At 44.5% G+C, this 14,876-nt stretch overlaps 3 protein-coding genes across 4 annotated transcripts in view; 1 reads left to right on the plus strand and 2 right to left on the minus strand.

Moving 5' to 3' along the window:
• Positions 1 to 2,994: 2,994 nt before the first annotated feature.
• On the minus strand, positions 2,995 to 4,837 carry CCT8 (chaperonin containing TCP1 subunit 8). The gene has a single exon (XM_075680890.1). The coding sequence runs from the start codon at positions 4,660 to 4,662 to the stop codon at positions 3,031 to 3,033; it is 1,632 nt and encodes a 543-aa protein (XP_075537005.1). The 5' UTR covers positions 4,663 to 4,837; the 3' UTR covers positions 2,995 to 3,030.
• A 435-nt stretch (positions 4,838 to 5,272) lies between these two features.
• Positions 5,273 to 11,349, plus strand: sigmar (Tumor necrosis factor alpha-induced protein 8-like protein sigmar). 2 transcript variants are annotated; one of them, XM_075680895.1, is made up of 3 exons: positions 5,273 to 5,807; positions 6,153 to 6,346; positions 6,798 to 11,349. In XM_075680895.1, coding segments are annotated over exons 1-3 (561 nt in total). In that variant the 5' UTR covers positions 5,273 to 5,806; the 3' UTR covers positions 7,164 to 11,349. The 2 variants fall into 2 exon arrangements, with proteins under 2 accessions (XP_075537010.1, XP_075537008.1); XM_075680893.1 differs by lacking the exon at positions 5,273 to 5,807 and adding an exon at positions 5,935 to 6,068.
• A 780-nt stretch (positions 11,350 to 12,129) lies between these two features.
• The window catches only part of LOC142572067 (fanconi-associated nuclease 1-like), a 34,334-nt gene continuing 31,587 nt past the window's right edge, over positions 12,130 to 14,876 (minus strand). Inside the window, exon 15 of the mRNA XM_075680889.1 lies at positions 12,130 to 13,103. Coding sequence (XP_075537004.1) covers positions 13,036 to 13,103 — 68 coding nt within the window. The 3' untranslated portion in view covers positions 12,130 to 13,035. The remainder of the gene's footprint in view (positions 13,104 to 14,876) is intronic.

The raw sequence follows: 14,876 nt of genomic DNA on the forward strand, positions 1-14,876 counted from the left end.
TAGACACAGCCTCAGTGGTAAAAAGCCACAGGCATCTTGCCGAAGGCATCGTGGCCATCATTTTCAAAGGCTGCTCTTGACCAAAAGAGGGGCACCTGCACTGGAAGGCAACCTTTCACTCTCTTCTCAGAGTCATCTGGAAGGCGGGTCTAATAGATTAAGTACAAGAAAGAAGCATCATTTTTGTTCCCACCTGCTGAGAAGTGAAAAGGCAATCTGCAGTCCATCATAATAAACATTTCAATGACAACAGCTCAGAAATGTGAACAGAGGGGCTCAATTTTTTTATTATACACAACCACATTAAGCCATCAGACAATAAAGTCAAGGAAAGCATGGGTGAAATTTCCTCTTGTGTTAGTTGAAATGTAGAAATGATAACATAGAGAGATGAAAGTGAATGAAAAAAGCAACTTGTTGCTGATGAGAGCTGAACCCACACCTTCTGCACTACATCTGCTACACTCCACCAATTAAGCTGCAGCGACAGCTGTCGCACTGTTCACTTTTATGGCGATTTGTGCATCTGTACAAGATCCACGGAGCAAGAAACATTTAGGAGTGGAAACTCCACTGTTTGCGGCGACCAGAAAAGGTCACAAGCCCACGGAGCCGTTATCGTGCTGGCGGCCTGGAAAGAAATTACCGCCGTTGAGAGCGCGCCGGAGCCGCCTGCCCTGGCGCTGCATTTTTTTTCCCCGCTGTGGCTTCTACAACGCGCCGCCACTGTATACGGCCCCGTCGGCGCATACAACAATTGTGACCTTATCTGGTCGCCCGCGCTCGCTCGCACTGACGGGAGTTTCACCTCCTAAATGTCTTACTCCGTGACAAGATCTGACCTCGTGAGCGTTCACCAGCATCACTCATTGTCGTGGAGGCAGATATAGAACATTCTTTATAAAGGAACCCTCACAAGATTTGGCCACTGCAGACAGACAAGTGAGGGGTGTACATCACACGCTAACGGTCTTGTCTGCAAAGTATTAAACTGGTGCACGTTACCAAAACAGCTCGAATTTCAAACGAAAGGTTGTGCATCCTTCCTCTCAAACGAGCCCTGCTTCCCAACAAAAAAATTAAGGGAAAACGCATAAATTCCTTAGGTAAGACACACTGCGTGAAAAGTCACCTATCATGAAATGAGACTTTGATAACTAAGTCATCCAATGCAGAATGTGAAAATCCGAATAGTATTTGCCAGTGTTCATCGGTTGCACATAGTAAAAATACTATGTGCAAATCCATCAGTGGAGGTGAGCTGCACTGCAAAAAACAAAAAGAAATAAAGGGGGCGGGGCCCGTCACCTGAATGTGACACAGCCCTTCAGCTTCGATATGAGAGAATGTAGGAAAGGAATGTTGCTCTTGCAGATGCTAGTCGAGCCAAAGGGAGAGGTTATCTATGTTGGTAGTAATGCTTGCTTCTGGGCAGCATGGAGATGCAGCACTTCAATTCCTCCTATTTCCTCTTATAATGAAGCAATTTGAAAAATTCTTGTGGTAGAACACTCCCTAGACAACACTTTATAATTTCCAGTTTACAACCAAAATTTCTAATGGGGCTTGATGATGTGCCCTTCAGCCCCAGGTATCACTGCGTTTCAATTAAAGCCACAGGTAATTTATCATATAATTGCTTTCTTGGCTTCATGCATTTAGGGCTCAAAAACAGTTACAGCAGAAATCACCTACTTTGTCCAGGCAATGATCTCTAGCGCAATTCAAGCCAGCAGAGGGTTCTTGCAACCCTTTGAAGACATGAAGCTGCTTAGCTTATGTGATAATGTTGTCTTCTAGAAGTAAGTAAGCTTATGACTGCTTGGCAAAGCCTTGAAGCTACTTAATATGAGTGCAAAACTACCATAACACCCTCCACAGTTCAATTTCAAAGCCTCAGTTTGCCTTGGAAGCAGTCTTTCACCATCCATAAGGACAACTCTAATGCCTTTACTGCAGACTTTATTGTGCAGAGCTTAATTAGTGCAGTAGACTAGCTGTGCTTTCACTGCATTGTTATTTCATGCCCGAAATTTGATATACCAAAGTCTTATCACCAATAACCAAATGACAAAATTCATGTGGCTTGATAGTGTTCATGACAGCACTGGGAGCCTAATGACCTTCTCCAATTAAATCAACATTCATGGAACCCATCTTACACCAGTTTGCCACACAACTATCATTCACCTTGTCCAAACAGAATGTGTCAATACTTCCCAAGTTGCCCTGAAAAGCAATATTTTAATGAAAACACAATATCCGTAACGCAGTTGCACAATCCTGTGGAACTTGACAACAGGATCTGTGATCTACGAGAGTCATCCTGAACCAATTTTAAATGCGAAGCATTTCTTGGCAAACATTCACCACTTCGACAGTATCTATCTAGTTGCCTGTCTTGTGCTCTCATAGACGTTTCGTTAACTTGGTATGTACCAAAATTGGCACAGTATGACAAGAGTGTATGACGAGCACAAACGTATCGGTCATGACATAGTTATCATGGCTTGTGTGTCATGTAGGTCATGAAACAGCCACCTATGTCTTGGTATGCACCAAAATTGGCGTAGTATGACACGAGTATACAACGAACATAAATGATAGGTCACGACATGCGTGGCATGTAAGTCATGAAACAGCCGCCTACATCTTGGTGTCCTCATGGTCATTTCATTAGCTTGGTAGGCTCCCTGCACACTGCTTCATGTAACATCGATTTCCACAGGACGTGGGATCTGCCAGCTTTTTTACACTGCCTAATTTCATAAAAAACATAATATAGCTGGGGTCATAATGAACGGCAGTAACGTTTTCCTTTGGCTCCACCGAATCTAAACGGCTATCTTGTTATTAACTTTAGTAGTTTTGCCCATTGTTTCTTAGACAAGTCATTAAACAGCTGTTGCATGCTCGTGCACAGTCATAAGGCTTGCTCTGCAGCCCCATTAAGATTTTCAATGGCAGCAAAGCAGATGAAAAATGGTTACACTGTACAAAGGCAGGAGAGGCATTTTATTTGGTTACTGATTACTTGTCATCATCCCAGTCCCCTCTTTCAGGCTTTCCCTTGGGCCCTCCAGCTGGCTTGGCCATGATGATCTGATCAACATGGAGAACCGTAGAAGCAGCATTGGTCGCATACTGGAGGCTCCAGTGCTTCGTGATCAGAAGGTCCAAGAGGCCATTCTTCACAGCATCTCCCAGGCCTTCATCCTTGAGGCAGGCATTGGGATCGCCTTGGTTGTGGGCTGCTTGGATCTGAGCCACGAGTTCTTCGGGCTTGGAAGCACCAGAGTTCTGTGCCAGAGTCCTGACGAGAGACTCGAGGGCCTGGGCGAACTTGTGGGCTGCGTACTGCTCGAGGCCAGGCAGGGTGTCTGCCCAAGTGGCCAGGCGCCGGGCCAGCTCCGCCTCGACGGCGCCTGCACCAGGCACCAGGCGGCCGTCCTTGGTGGCTGCTTTGAAGGCGTTCACGCCGTCGTCCACTGCGCGCTCAGCGTCGTCCAGCAGGCTGTCGGTAGAGCCGCGCAGCAGCACGGTGGCCACGCGGGTCTGGCGGCCCTCCTGGCGGAACACCACCACTGGCGTGTCGCCCAGTTCGTCAAGGTAGACAGAGTCGCATAAGCCAAGGTCTTCGGGGCGCGGTGCGGTAAGCTTAGGCAGCGCGGTGGCGCCCACGACGCGGCACACGCGGCGCACGTCGAACTTCGAAAGCAGCCTCACCGCCATCAGTCCGTACTTATTGAGGTAGTGGAGCGCCATGTCGCCCACTTTGCCGCCACTGACCACCACCTTGACGCCGGCGTCAGCGATGGCCTTGATCTGCGCCTCAAGCATGTTCTCTTCGCCCCGCGAGAAGTTCCTCAGCTCTTGCGCCGACTGGATTAGCACTGTACCTTTCGTCTCCGTCTGCAGTGTGTCTACGGCGCATGTGTAGACTGCGACCTTCGCATCGCGGGCTTTGGTGATGTCGCCTTCGACCTGCCGCTTGAAAACCATGCCGAGGACTACCTGAGACTGGTCGAGACCCGAGCCAAGTACCTTGCAGACGCGAACGTTGTCCACGTTGAGAGCACCGGATTCCGGAAGCACTGCCTGGCATGCATCAGCCACCAGCTTGGCCAAATAATCAGCGCCGGCCAAAGGCTTGCTTGACATAGCAGTGCGAACCGCCTTGATAGCTTGATCCGGCTTGTGCATGTCCTGCACTTCATCGACTTTCAATTCGGGCAGAAGATCAAGAGCCTTTTTCAGCGCGAGCTGATAACCCTCAGCCACTTGCACGGGCGTGAGACCACTTCGAACAAGCTCCTCGGCATTTTCCAATAACGCGCCGGCAAACAAAACTACCGCATTTGTTCCGTCACCCACCTCGGCTTCTTGCATCTGAGACGCCATGACGAGCAGCTTGGCGGCGGGGTGTTGTACCTCGAGCTGATTGAGAATGGTGGCAGCATCGCTGGTCACAGAGAGTTTTTCCAAGTGGTTTATTACCATCTTGTTCAGTCCGTTTGGTCCATAGGCTGACGCGACGCTTCGAGCAAGCTCGACGCAGGCCTCAATGCTTCGAAAGAGGGCCTCATCCACGCCCTGGTAGTGTCGAGAACCTTCTTTCAGCATCTGCGAAAGAGCTGACGAACCAGCCCCACGGAACGACATGATCGTGGCTGAGCTTTGTAGAAATGCTTGGAGTAGTCGCAAATTCTCCTCTGAGCACTATCGAATGAAAAACTTGACGAGTACGAACGCTAAATCGCACTTTCAATGAAAACCTCGTGCTCCGCCAGTGGTGACAATGCGCCGGCCGCGGATAGATTCCCTAATTTGGCGCAGCGTGACAGGGGCGCTGACGGCATTGAAACCGTTGGCTCCGTATGCTTTTTGGCTTTGGATCGATGCCCACCAATGGATCGGCCACGGTTATGTGTTGGCGCTGTCTTCGTTACGAAAACTGCATCAACCTTGTGCGGGAATCAACCAAAACACCGAAGACAAAACCGCACTGGCCATTTAAAACAGGGATGTAAAGGCACTTGCTAGCATACCTTCGTCCTTATTGTGGTCGTTCTGAAAAGTTAAAATTCTAGCTTGTCGTTGTTTGCAAGTGATGCGACAGGTAAAAATAACTAAGCTCGCGCAGGGCCTTACACATATCCAATGTTTATTTATTTCTCTCTCTCTCTTCAGTCGTTATTACAGTCGTCCGAGTCAATGCATTGTCCGAGTAGTAACCTGCATTAGTTCTGCAGTTTTCGGCGTTGGCAGATACGCAGGAACAAATTGTTTTGATTTCATGTTCGGCTGTATATTTTTAATCATCTTACGCACGATTTTATAGATGCGTGTGCTCTATGTCAGTGACCCATGACGACCTGGACTGACCCTAAACAAACGATTACGTAACCAAGCGACTTGAGTTGACTCAAGTTAAGCTTGGCCGTGGCCAGCGTAGCCAACGCCTCAGCGGCTGACATGAATGAAATACGTGTGTGATGGAAAAAGCACAACCCATTTCGTGGAATGAACGTTAGCGTAGCTTTTTAGTGGTGGTAGAGAGCCCATAAGAGAGCGTTCCGTTCTGGAATCTGCTCATTTCCATTTGAAACTTCGTTACACGCAGGTTGCCTGGCTAGCTGGCGAAGGAAAGAGGTCAGGTGACTCGTAGGCCGGACAGATTGAACGGCTTGAAGCATTTGAACGTATCGTTTTATGCATTGTTGTCGTGGCTTTGGTGCTGTGACATTTTTCGTGTCGACCAGCCGACTGGGACAAATCTGGGCTCGTAAAACTTCACGTCGGCAAAAGTAAGTGGTCGCTTTTTCTTTTCTTTTGCGTAACGTTGTGCTAGGCGTTGGCGACGGAGGACGAAGTCTCCCGGCCTCGTGTTTCCGTTCCCCGTGTTCTTACTAGCTGCGCTACTGCGTCGTCAGTTCATGAGAATGGAAATTTGCGCGCCCACACGGTAATCAACAGCTCGCAACTACACCAGCAGTTCGCAGCTGTTCTAAACGTGACCGCTGCGTCACGTGCGCAGTGAAAATTCCTTAGCTCCTCTATGTGGCCTTGTATGTACGGTACGCGTCGTGGTCTTCGATTACAAGTCGGGCCTGGATATTAACGATCTATTCTTTTTTTTTTCCTCCTTTCAGTGGCTGAGTTTCACGCAAAAGACATTGGGCTACGCGTCCAGAAGAAACTGCTTAGCCGCGTGAGCAACAAGAGCGTAGCCAAAGCTTTCATTGATGACGTCTCGGCGAGTCTTCTGGATAACTTGTACAAACTCGTAAAGAGCGTCACGGGCAGCAAAAAAGACGCAGAAAAGGTTACGAAAAACATCATAAAGGTGAGTACCGGTCAGCTTGGGTCGATTTACTTGTAGTTGTAACAGTGCCATTTTCGCATTTATTTCTCGCCACCCTATGCTGTGCCATATTTATCATAGCCCACTAACTTTAGCTTGTATTCATACTATTTTATGCGCGCTGTCATTGTGCTGATCTAATTGATGCTTTCGTGTGGAACACTTACTTTGCCTGCTTCTGTGCAGATTAAGTAATAATAATACTGTCGTGTGGTTCCCATAAAATAGCACCAAATTAGGTAGTGCCTACACTGCGTATCAGACTTGAATATTAAGAAGTTATTTGCAAAAGCCGCAAAATTGACTAGTAATGTGAAGTTCAAGCAACTGCAGTCCAAATTAACACACTTTATGAAAACAAATGAGATAGACTTTTCTTCGTTACTGTCCATTGCATCTACTAATGCCCCAATACTAAATTTCTGTGTTACAGATTGTCGTGAAGGTTGGCGTCTTGCACAGAAACAACCAGTTCTCCCCCGAAGAGACAAAGGTGGCTGAGCAGCTCCAGCGCAAGATGCGTGCTCTTGCCATGGCGGTAGTAAGCTTCTACGAGATGGACTTTTCGTATGACCGAAGATACCTTGTGGGTGCCTTCGACGAGTGTCGTGCTTTGCTTTCCGACCTTGTGCGATCCCACCTAACAGCCAAGTCAATGGGCCGAATTGAGCACGTCTTTGGCTTCTTTGGGAAACCAGAGACTCTTGATTCCGTGTTTGCAGGCGACAGCGTTCACCGTGAGTGCCTTGGAAGGGTCGTCAAGGATCTGCATGAGGCCTTGGATAAGGAGAGTCTCTGAGGAAGAAAGTTGGCCTGGTCATGAAGAAGAATGTGTGCCTCGGTGCCGACACATTACCTGGTGAAAAGGTTGTGTGCGCTTGGAATACTGGGAGATATGCACCACATGCAAATGTAGTCACTCTATGCAAACTCAAGGAAAGTAAGCCTTATAGTGAGGATTGCCAGGTTTGCTCACGAAAAGCCTTTGCATATTCAAGTTACTGCATGCATTTGCAGGGTTAAACATTGCCAAGTATGTTATCCAAACGCTGTTGGCTACTAACTGAAGAGCCAAAAGAATGGACTTGCCTCGAACAAAAAGAAAAATTACTGTGTGCCTGTCTACTTTTAATGCCTTTGTGACATATGTAGCTACTCTACTTGCGCCTGGTGAGGTGCTTTTAGGTGCATGGACTCCTGTGCATCTATATAACATTGTTATCACGATTCAGGTAGCGTGTTTTATTATTTTGCTCTGACTTGTCGCCCTTCCAAGGCAGATACTTGCCGCCTAAATATAGAACGCCGATGAGCTGCAGCGATTGAACTTAGCCTGCAAGGAGACTTAGTGCAGCAATGAGCTTTTCTACTGGTTTCATGTCTTTTATGTGTTATTGGTCTGACAGTGCCTGCATGGGAGATTCTCAAGCACTGCAAGTTTAAGAAACGGCGAGTCTGAACAAGTGTGGGTCTGGTCATGAGTCATGGATACTAGATGCTGAGCTATATGTTACAAAAATATTTTCTGCTTTTTGTTGAAGGGAAGTATAACACTGCCAGAGGTCTATATAATGACTTGCCACTGATACTGTGTAGCTGAGGATCTTATCGCCCTTCGTCACTGAGTTGCACGAAGCCGCACTCCTTCCGATTCATCCCACCGAAAAAACTGATTCTGAAGCAGAAAAATGCATACAAAATAACAGCCTCTGCCTAAATATATGGCAGCAAAGTAATGACCAATTTTCTTTTGCTGCAGCTGTGGTCAGGATCAAATGCCTCACATTTAAAGACGGCAGCATAGGATTCTATTAAGCCGCATTTGAAGTTAGGGTTTCAGAGTTTCAACCCATGGTCTTATTACAAAGCACAACTTTTTGGAAACTGCCAATTGTAAGAATGTTACAAAAATTGTCGGCAAGCTAGAATTTTATATTGCCTTGTACCACAGCTTATGTGTACCATCAAATAAGCCATTCATCATTAAAGCAGAAACAGTAAAATTTCACTTAAATGATCCTCAGGGGCCCAAAGAAACTGTTCGCCCAAGTGAGATGTAAATATACGAAGTTGCCATCTGTATAATAGCTGACTGGGTGATGGTCGACACAATATCATTTTATTGTAATAGTTAAATGAGAATGAAATTTTGATACTATGCATGTAATAAAAAGGACCAGAACGCGGGGCTTCTTCAAGAAACCTCCTAGTGAATAGAACTTATTTGATGCGGATATGAACTTTATCAATGCCAAACCGTTTATCAATGCCAAACTGTGCCTTGCCTTTGATATGTTTATGACACGGCACATAGCCGACATAATGCACCATTTTTCTTATATGTTAATGGTGGCGTGTGGCCTTACGCTACGAAACCCTGAGCATGTGCATGTTTGTGCACACTTTTTTATACCTACTTACTCTTTCGAACACTGTAGCCTGTTGCTACTTTGTGCTGCTGCATTTCATCACAGCCTTTTGCCTATACATATAGCTGCCCAAGTCATTGTTGCATTTAACAAAATATTTAGAGAGGCCATGGTATATGCGACTGCCTATTTTTTTTTTTATGGTGGTACTACTCTTCACCTTCCCTCATTACTTGAAAGCTAATTAAAGTTGCAACATTCCAGTTTCTCTTTCATGCAGTTCTTTTAAAGTTCATGCGTGTGCACACTGTCTCCGGTTTGGATGTCCTACAAAAGCTGCGGAGGGACAAATTTATTGTGATGGTGTTACTCATGATTGAAACAAATATGGCCCCAGTTATTTGTTTCTGCTGGCCACCTCTTGCTAGCTTATTGCACAGGCCAGATCTGTTTGACCTCTTCATTCCAATATACTTCCAAGGTATGCCAATATACTGTTCTTGGCATATGTGCATTGTCATGATTACTGTTTGCTCAGTGGAACTCGCATGATGTCAAATGCACTTGAGTGGAACGTGCCATTTAAGAGGGTGCTTGCTCAAGGACAACTGATGATCAGTTCAGCTATGCAACAAAGAAACTGTAATGCTCTACTGGTGGATGTGGTTGGACATTTACAGTTTTCCTCATTTTGTAGAAAGCAGCCACCAAAAGTTGAATCACTGGCTCAACTGCCTTCTAAGGAGTCTTGGATCTTTCTTTTTTACTTATGTTATCTTTATTTATGCATGTTCACTTGTGTTTGACCATACATAATCTTTCTTTCTCCAGCACTGCCTCTCCCCCTCCTTCCCACATTTTTTCCCTAAGCCTTTACTTTTGTTCTGTCTGTTTACACCTTTATTACGTTGTTATTGATAAGTCTGCTTACAACTTTATTCTAGTCTAAAGCACATTTTACAGGTTTACCACTGGGACTAAATGTTACTCACAATAATGCCTCTATTTCTTTTTTAAGTTGTGCACTTTGCTGGCACTTTGTTCATCATATTTAGTTTCAGTACTTAGGAGGAAGCTGTCAGTCTTGGAGACATGTGCAGCATTTTTTTTTTTTTTTTTTAGTAACTTACAAGCCTTTTAGTCACCTCTTCACATAGCCAAGAAGTGCCATAATGTAGTGTTTGGTTATCGCAGGATCTCTATGCAGAAGTGGATTGTGTTTTCTTAGCTGCAGAGTGTTCTATTCAACTAAGTGATGTGTGGCATCTTTGACACCATTTGTATTTCCAAGGTGCATATTTTGGAACTATCATTTTTGGGGATATCTCTTTCAAGTGGACACTGCTTCAGTAAATAAGTGGATGTGATGAAAGAAAATCGTGGGCAGGCAGGTCTCAGAATTTTCAACGTTTTGGTTATGAGCACATGGGCAGCAAAATGTTCCGATATCAAAAGATGCCCTTTATTGCATTTATTCCTTATTATTTATGTTATGTTTAACAAAAATATGCCCCGTAAACTCATTCTAAAATACTGCCCTAGGTTTTTTGTTTTTTCTTCAAGTGAAATGCCTATTGGTCAGCATTCTGTTAAAAGGATACTGAAGGCAAATGTCAAGTCCAGCTAAAGTGACAAATTAGTGCTGTGACGTGACCAAAGCAAAATTTTTTTTAGCTAACTTTTGTAAGCAATAAAAAGAGAACATATTGAATTGCTAGCCCTGTGCCTTAATGGCTCCGGGACAACTACAGTGTTACAGGGCACCCAAAGTGCTGGCATTTGTGAGAAAATGACGAGCTTATTATAGTATTGGCACCAATGCCATAAGTATATAGAACCAACTGCCAGTGACATTAGAGGAGTCAGTTATTAGCACTCACCCATCCAGTAAAAAAGAATGGACATGAATAAAAAGAAAATCATTTTGGACACCTTAGTGTGTTCTATTGAAATGCTCTCATGCCTTTTCACATCACTTCATCAGTACTTTAGCGGAAGTGCGGCGCCATCTGTGAAGCCCTCTGGGTGACCAAGGGTATATAGGCAGCATAGCCTCGCATATAACAGGAAACCTCTGCTGCACCAACATGTGGATGACATACCTCTACAGTTTTATCTGCTGCTCCCATCCCCCCCCCCCTTTTTTTTCCCCTTCAGGAGCTGAAGCACGGAACATATGCCAAGATAATTTCGGAACCGTGCTGTTAGTCTTGCTAGACTTAATATTTGCCTTTAGTGTCCCTTTAAAGTGCGTTCAATCTGATTCATGTCAGTTGTAAGCAGTGAAGAGCTGGCATCACCAATGCTCCATAATGTTCACACCTTGGACATCAAGATTCACTCGTTGCCAACACAAGGTGTAATAGCACCTTTGCGTCAAGTTAATGTTGTGTAGTGGATCAGTTAACCAGCATCTGTACTTGGATAAAAGTGACAATCCCATTGTCTGAACATGAATGTGCACATTGCTGCCATTTTTCAAACCTCTGTTCATGAAGGAGTCACTTCCCGACTATTACCTGCGTCTTCTCAAGTCCAGTTGTTTCTGGCTGTTTATAAGGCTCATGTTTTTTATATTTGTTAATAACAGAGAAATAAATATTCATGATACCCTAACATCTGTCTCATCATTTTTTTAGCTTTTCTAAAAAACACATACAACTTTTGCAGACTACATTTATGAAATAAAGCAATTCTACTGGTTCCCAATTTCATTGAATTTATTTGGTTGTACCTCGATTCATGTTTGTTCTGCACATTTCATGACCACTAATGGCACTTTCCGATAGAATTCTGAAAGTGCTGTTATGAGGTCTCGTTTCTGACTCTATGGTACCGCTGAGACCAGCGAGGGCACTTGTGGAAACACATTTCAAGCACTTCCACATGCTCTTGTCCACTGACAGGAAAGGGTATAAGATTCAGTTTTGTGTAGCACATGAGTTGCCATTGCAGAAGATACAGCATTTCTTAACTAAAACCTGTTGCTGATAGAGGTGCATCCATTTCACTAGTTGTGCTGTGCTTGCCTGCTTGAGAAGTTGCAATCTTTGCTTGGAAGCACTGTTAAAATTGCAGGAAAATAAACGTCTCATAAGCATTGACTGATTTTTTGTTCACAATTGGCCATCACACTGTCAGAGTACCGAAACTTAATCTCTGTACCCTCTTCCTTTTTTTTTTTTTGTCGAAAGTTCAATGCCTTTCATTAGTCCCGCTCGTGGTTCAAACTTTCTCTTCCTAATCTACTCCAAAACACTTAAAAGGCTGAAGGCTGTCTCCTCTGTCAGTGGTTAACTATAGCTCTCCTTTTATAAATTTTTAGCAGCTTGTTGACCTTTTCCAGAAGCAACAAAATACTGTAGATATCCAAAAGTACATAAGCAAAGCAGAGCGTTGAGGCATTAGGCACGTTTCTTTATCTGAAAATTGGTTACAAAACCACAAGGGCTAGGCAAGAATGTATGTAAATCAACAGCAGGCCTTCGCACCCTGATGCACTAGGAACATAATTCAAAGCAAGAAAAAAATGCAGCACATCCAACAAGTTGGAATCTATATACAGCTAAGCTTTGCGTTAGTGCATGAAGTTGAAAACCTTGAGTTTGTGTTTATTGAATGTCTGCACAAAGTGACACAGAAGGCTTTAGTTAGGCATTGTAGCGGCTAATGCAATGCTGCTACTGTGGATACGCGAAGGCGAGCTTTCTGGTTCTTTTTTTTTTCCTGCATGGAGGCGAGCGCCATCTGGTGGTGATGCAAGGATCCCAGCGTCTGTCGCACACACCCTTTGCTGTGATTTGTTGGGTTATCCGGCTAGACAACAGCCATGCAGCACCCACGGTCACGAAAACTCGGCGAGGTTCGCAAAGTTTTGCTTTTAACAACTTTAAATTTTGTGAAAAATATTAAAAGCAGATTATCCACGCATGATAGAAGATCACACAAAGATGGAGACTATAAATGATCAACATAGCCTCTCGAGATGTGCTGCTGGAGTAAATGTCTTGACAAGTCCCCTTGTTATTGGCTCGTGTCATTCATGGGTTGATTGCTGCTCAATACGAGATTATTTATTTGAGCTGTCCTTCTTAATTAAAAAGCACAGCTAGTAATTTAACTCTTGAGACCATAGCACATATTCCATATTGGAGCATTAAGCCCTGTCAAATTATTACATAAACACTTGGGAACCTGTGTTGTAAACTAACACTTTCAGGAATATAAAAGAGGTCAACACAACTGCCACAAAAACCAAGCTCTTCACTCCATAGAAAAACTTGCAGGCTGCATTCACTCCATCTACTCTGAACATCCTCTTGCATCTTCAGCTCCAGTCTTCTTCCTCTGCAACCTTTTTGAGCTTGTTGCTGAAAGTTGCAAGACAAAACAGTTTTACGAAATTGTGATGGCAAGCAGTACTTGCTCTGCCTGTGACAATATGGGGGCGGCACAGTTCTATGCTTTTTGTGTGAACAGGGGCAGTGTATTATACTACTAGGCAAAGTGCAGATACTGCCGTTGACAGTGACATTTCGATGCACACTCGGCAATACTGTGTGACAAATTAATGTTGAGTAATGCTCTTATCATTAAGTCTCATAGCAAGCATGTGTATTGCTCTCTATTGCTCTAGAACATTAATTCTGTTGTAATTGCAATGTTTTACAAGGAACATGTGACATAGAGAAAGATTAAAGCCATACTAATGGTGAGGTGCCAATTGTTCTAGCAGGTGAAACGGCGTAGCTTATGTAGCATTGCTGCCGTGGATCAGTGATTCTCCCTGAAATTTTAAAAGGGTCAACAGAATGCAGCATGTTGAGATTAGGTCCCTGCACACATAGAGTTTCATACAGGTGCGTAAAGGTGCAAGCAACGCTGCTCAGCCAGCATGGCAATGATGGTCAGTTCGTGGATTTGTCTAAAGTTTGTCCTTCTGGCTTTAAACGGCCTCGTGACTTTACAAACTGATCATTTTCAAGGAAGTACTGCGTTACAAATAATCAAATAAACATTACTAAAATTGCCCAATGGCAGTATTTGAACACGGGACCTCTAGCACAGAAGCTCAATATTGAAACCATTACGCCACGGATACATGGACAAGCAGAACCACTGCAAATAGCATCAATTATGTATGTTCACTGAGTCTTACTGCCTTCTGCATTTCTGAAAAGTATAGACTGTTTTAAAATGTAGGCCAGTGAAGGCAGATAAAGACAAACAAAACTATAAGAACGGTCTGAAGCCACAAGCACAAAGATCACATTTATGTACTAACCATGGTGACCATATACTAACCATTACTCCAATGGTGGCTGAACAATCGCGGCACCGGAGTTACCTCCAACAGTTGTAGGAAACTCTATGCCTGCACTGCATGTTTGATGCCTGCCACATAAGACATGTTGCATGCCTTAAACATACGGGTGTGTGAGTGTGTGTGTACGTGTGCGACCCCGATCTAAAGCTTTTGCGGCTCCGCACATGTCGACACTGCAGTTATAGGCGGGCACAGCACTCTAAACGATGCACTGACTGGACTATGTATAATCATGGTAATGCAGCCATATGGCGGCATACAAAACAGCTTTGTCGCAAGAGCTGGGCAGCCTTATATAGTTCGCTGCATATTGGAAGTGGTTCTGGAAGTATATGGTGCATACTGAAATATCTCCGCACTCATGAAATCTGCAAGAATCCTATGGCTGCATTGTGCATAGTGACTGACCAGTCATCGAAAGTTCTAGCGGAGGCATTTGCAGACCTTTTTGTCTCTCCTGCATCCAGTGACACCACAAATGGCGACCTTCCTTCTTTGACAAGTCACAGTACTATAACTGCTTCCTACAGTCCAGCCTGCCAGATGGACGAGGCAGACTTTACTCTTGAGGAGCTGTGACATGCGCTCAGCCTCTCCAAATGCCGCACTGCTCCAGGTGAAGATTGTGTGATGTATCAAGCATTGCGGAACGTTGATATGAGTTTTCATGGCCGTATATTGGACGAGTATAATGAAGTATGGAGAACCGGTGTAATCCCTGCTGAATGGAAATCATCCGTGGTGATGCCAGTTTTAAAGCCCGGGCGCCCTTGCAAGACCCCTCAAGTCCTACCAGCCAATATCCATAACTTCAAAT

This window comes from Dermacentor variabilis, chromosome 2 (genome assembly GCF_050947875.1).
Source record: "Dermacentor variabilis isolate Ectoservices chromosome 2, ASM5094787v1, whole genome shotgun sequence".
Classification (NCBI taxonomy): Eukaryota; Metazoa; Arthropoda; class Arachnida; order Ixodida; family Ixodidae; genus Dermacentor; species Dermacentor variabilis.

What these genes read in the sequence shown, in the direction of transcription:
- CCT8 (XM_075680890.1), bottom strand. Translation starts at nt 4,662, where the DNA reads ATGTCGTTCCGTGGGGCTGGTTCGTCAGCTCTTTCGCAGATGCTGAAA.
- sigmar (XM_075680893.1), top strand. An exon ending in TTACGAAAAACATCATAAAG is followed by an intron (nt 6,347 to 6,797) that starts GTGAGTACCGGT and finishes TCTGTGTTACAG; the next exon opens with ATTGTCGTGAAGGTTGGCGT.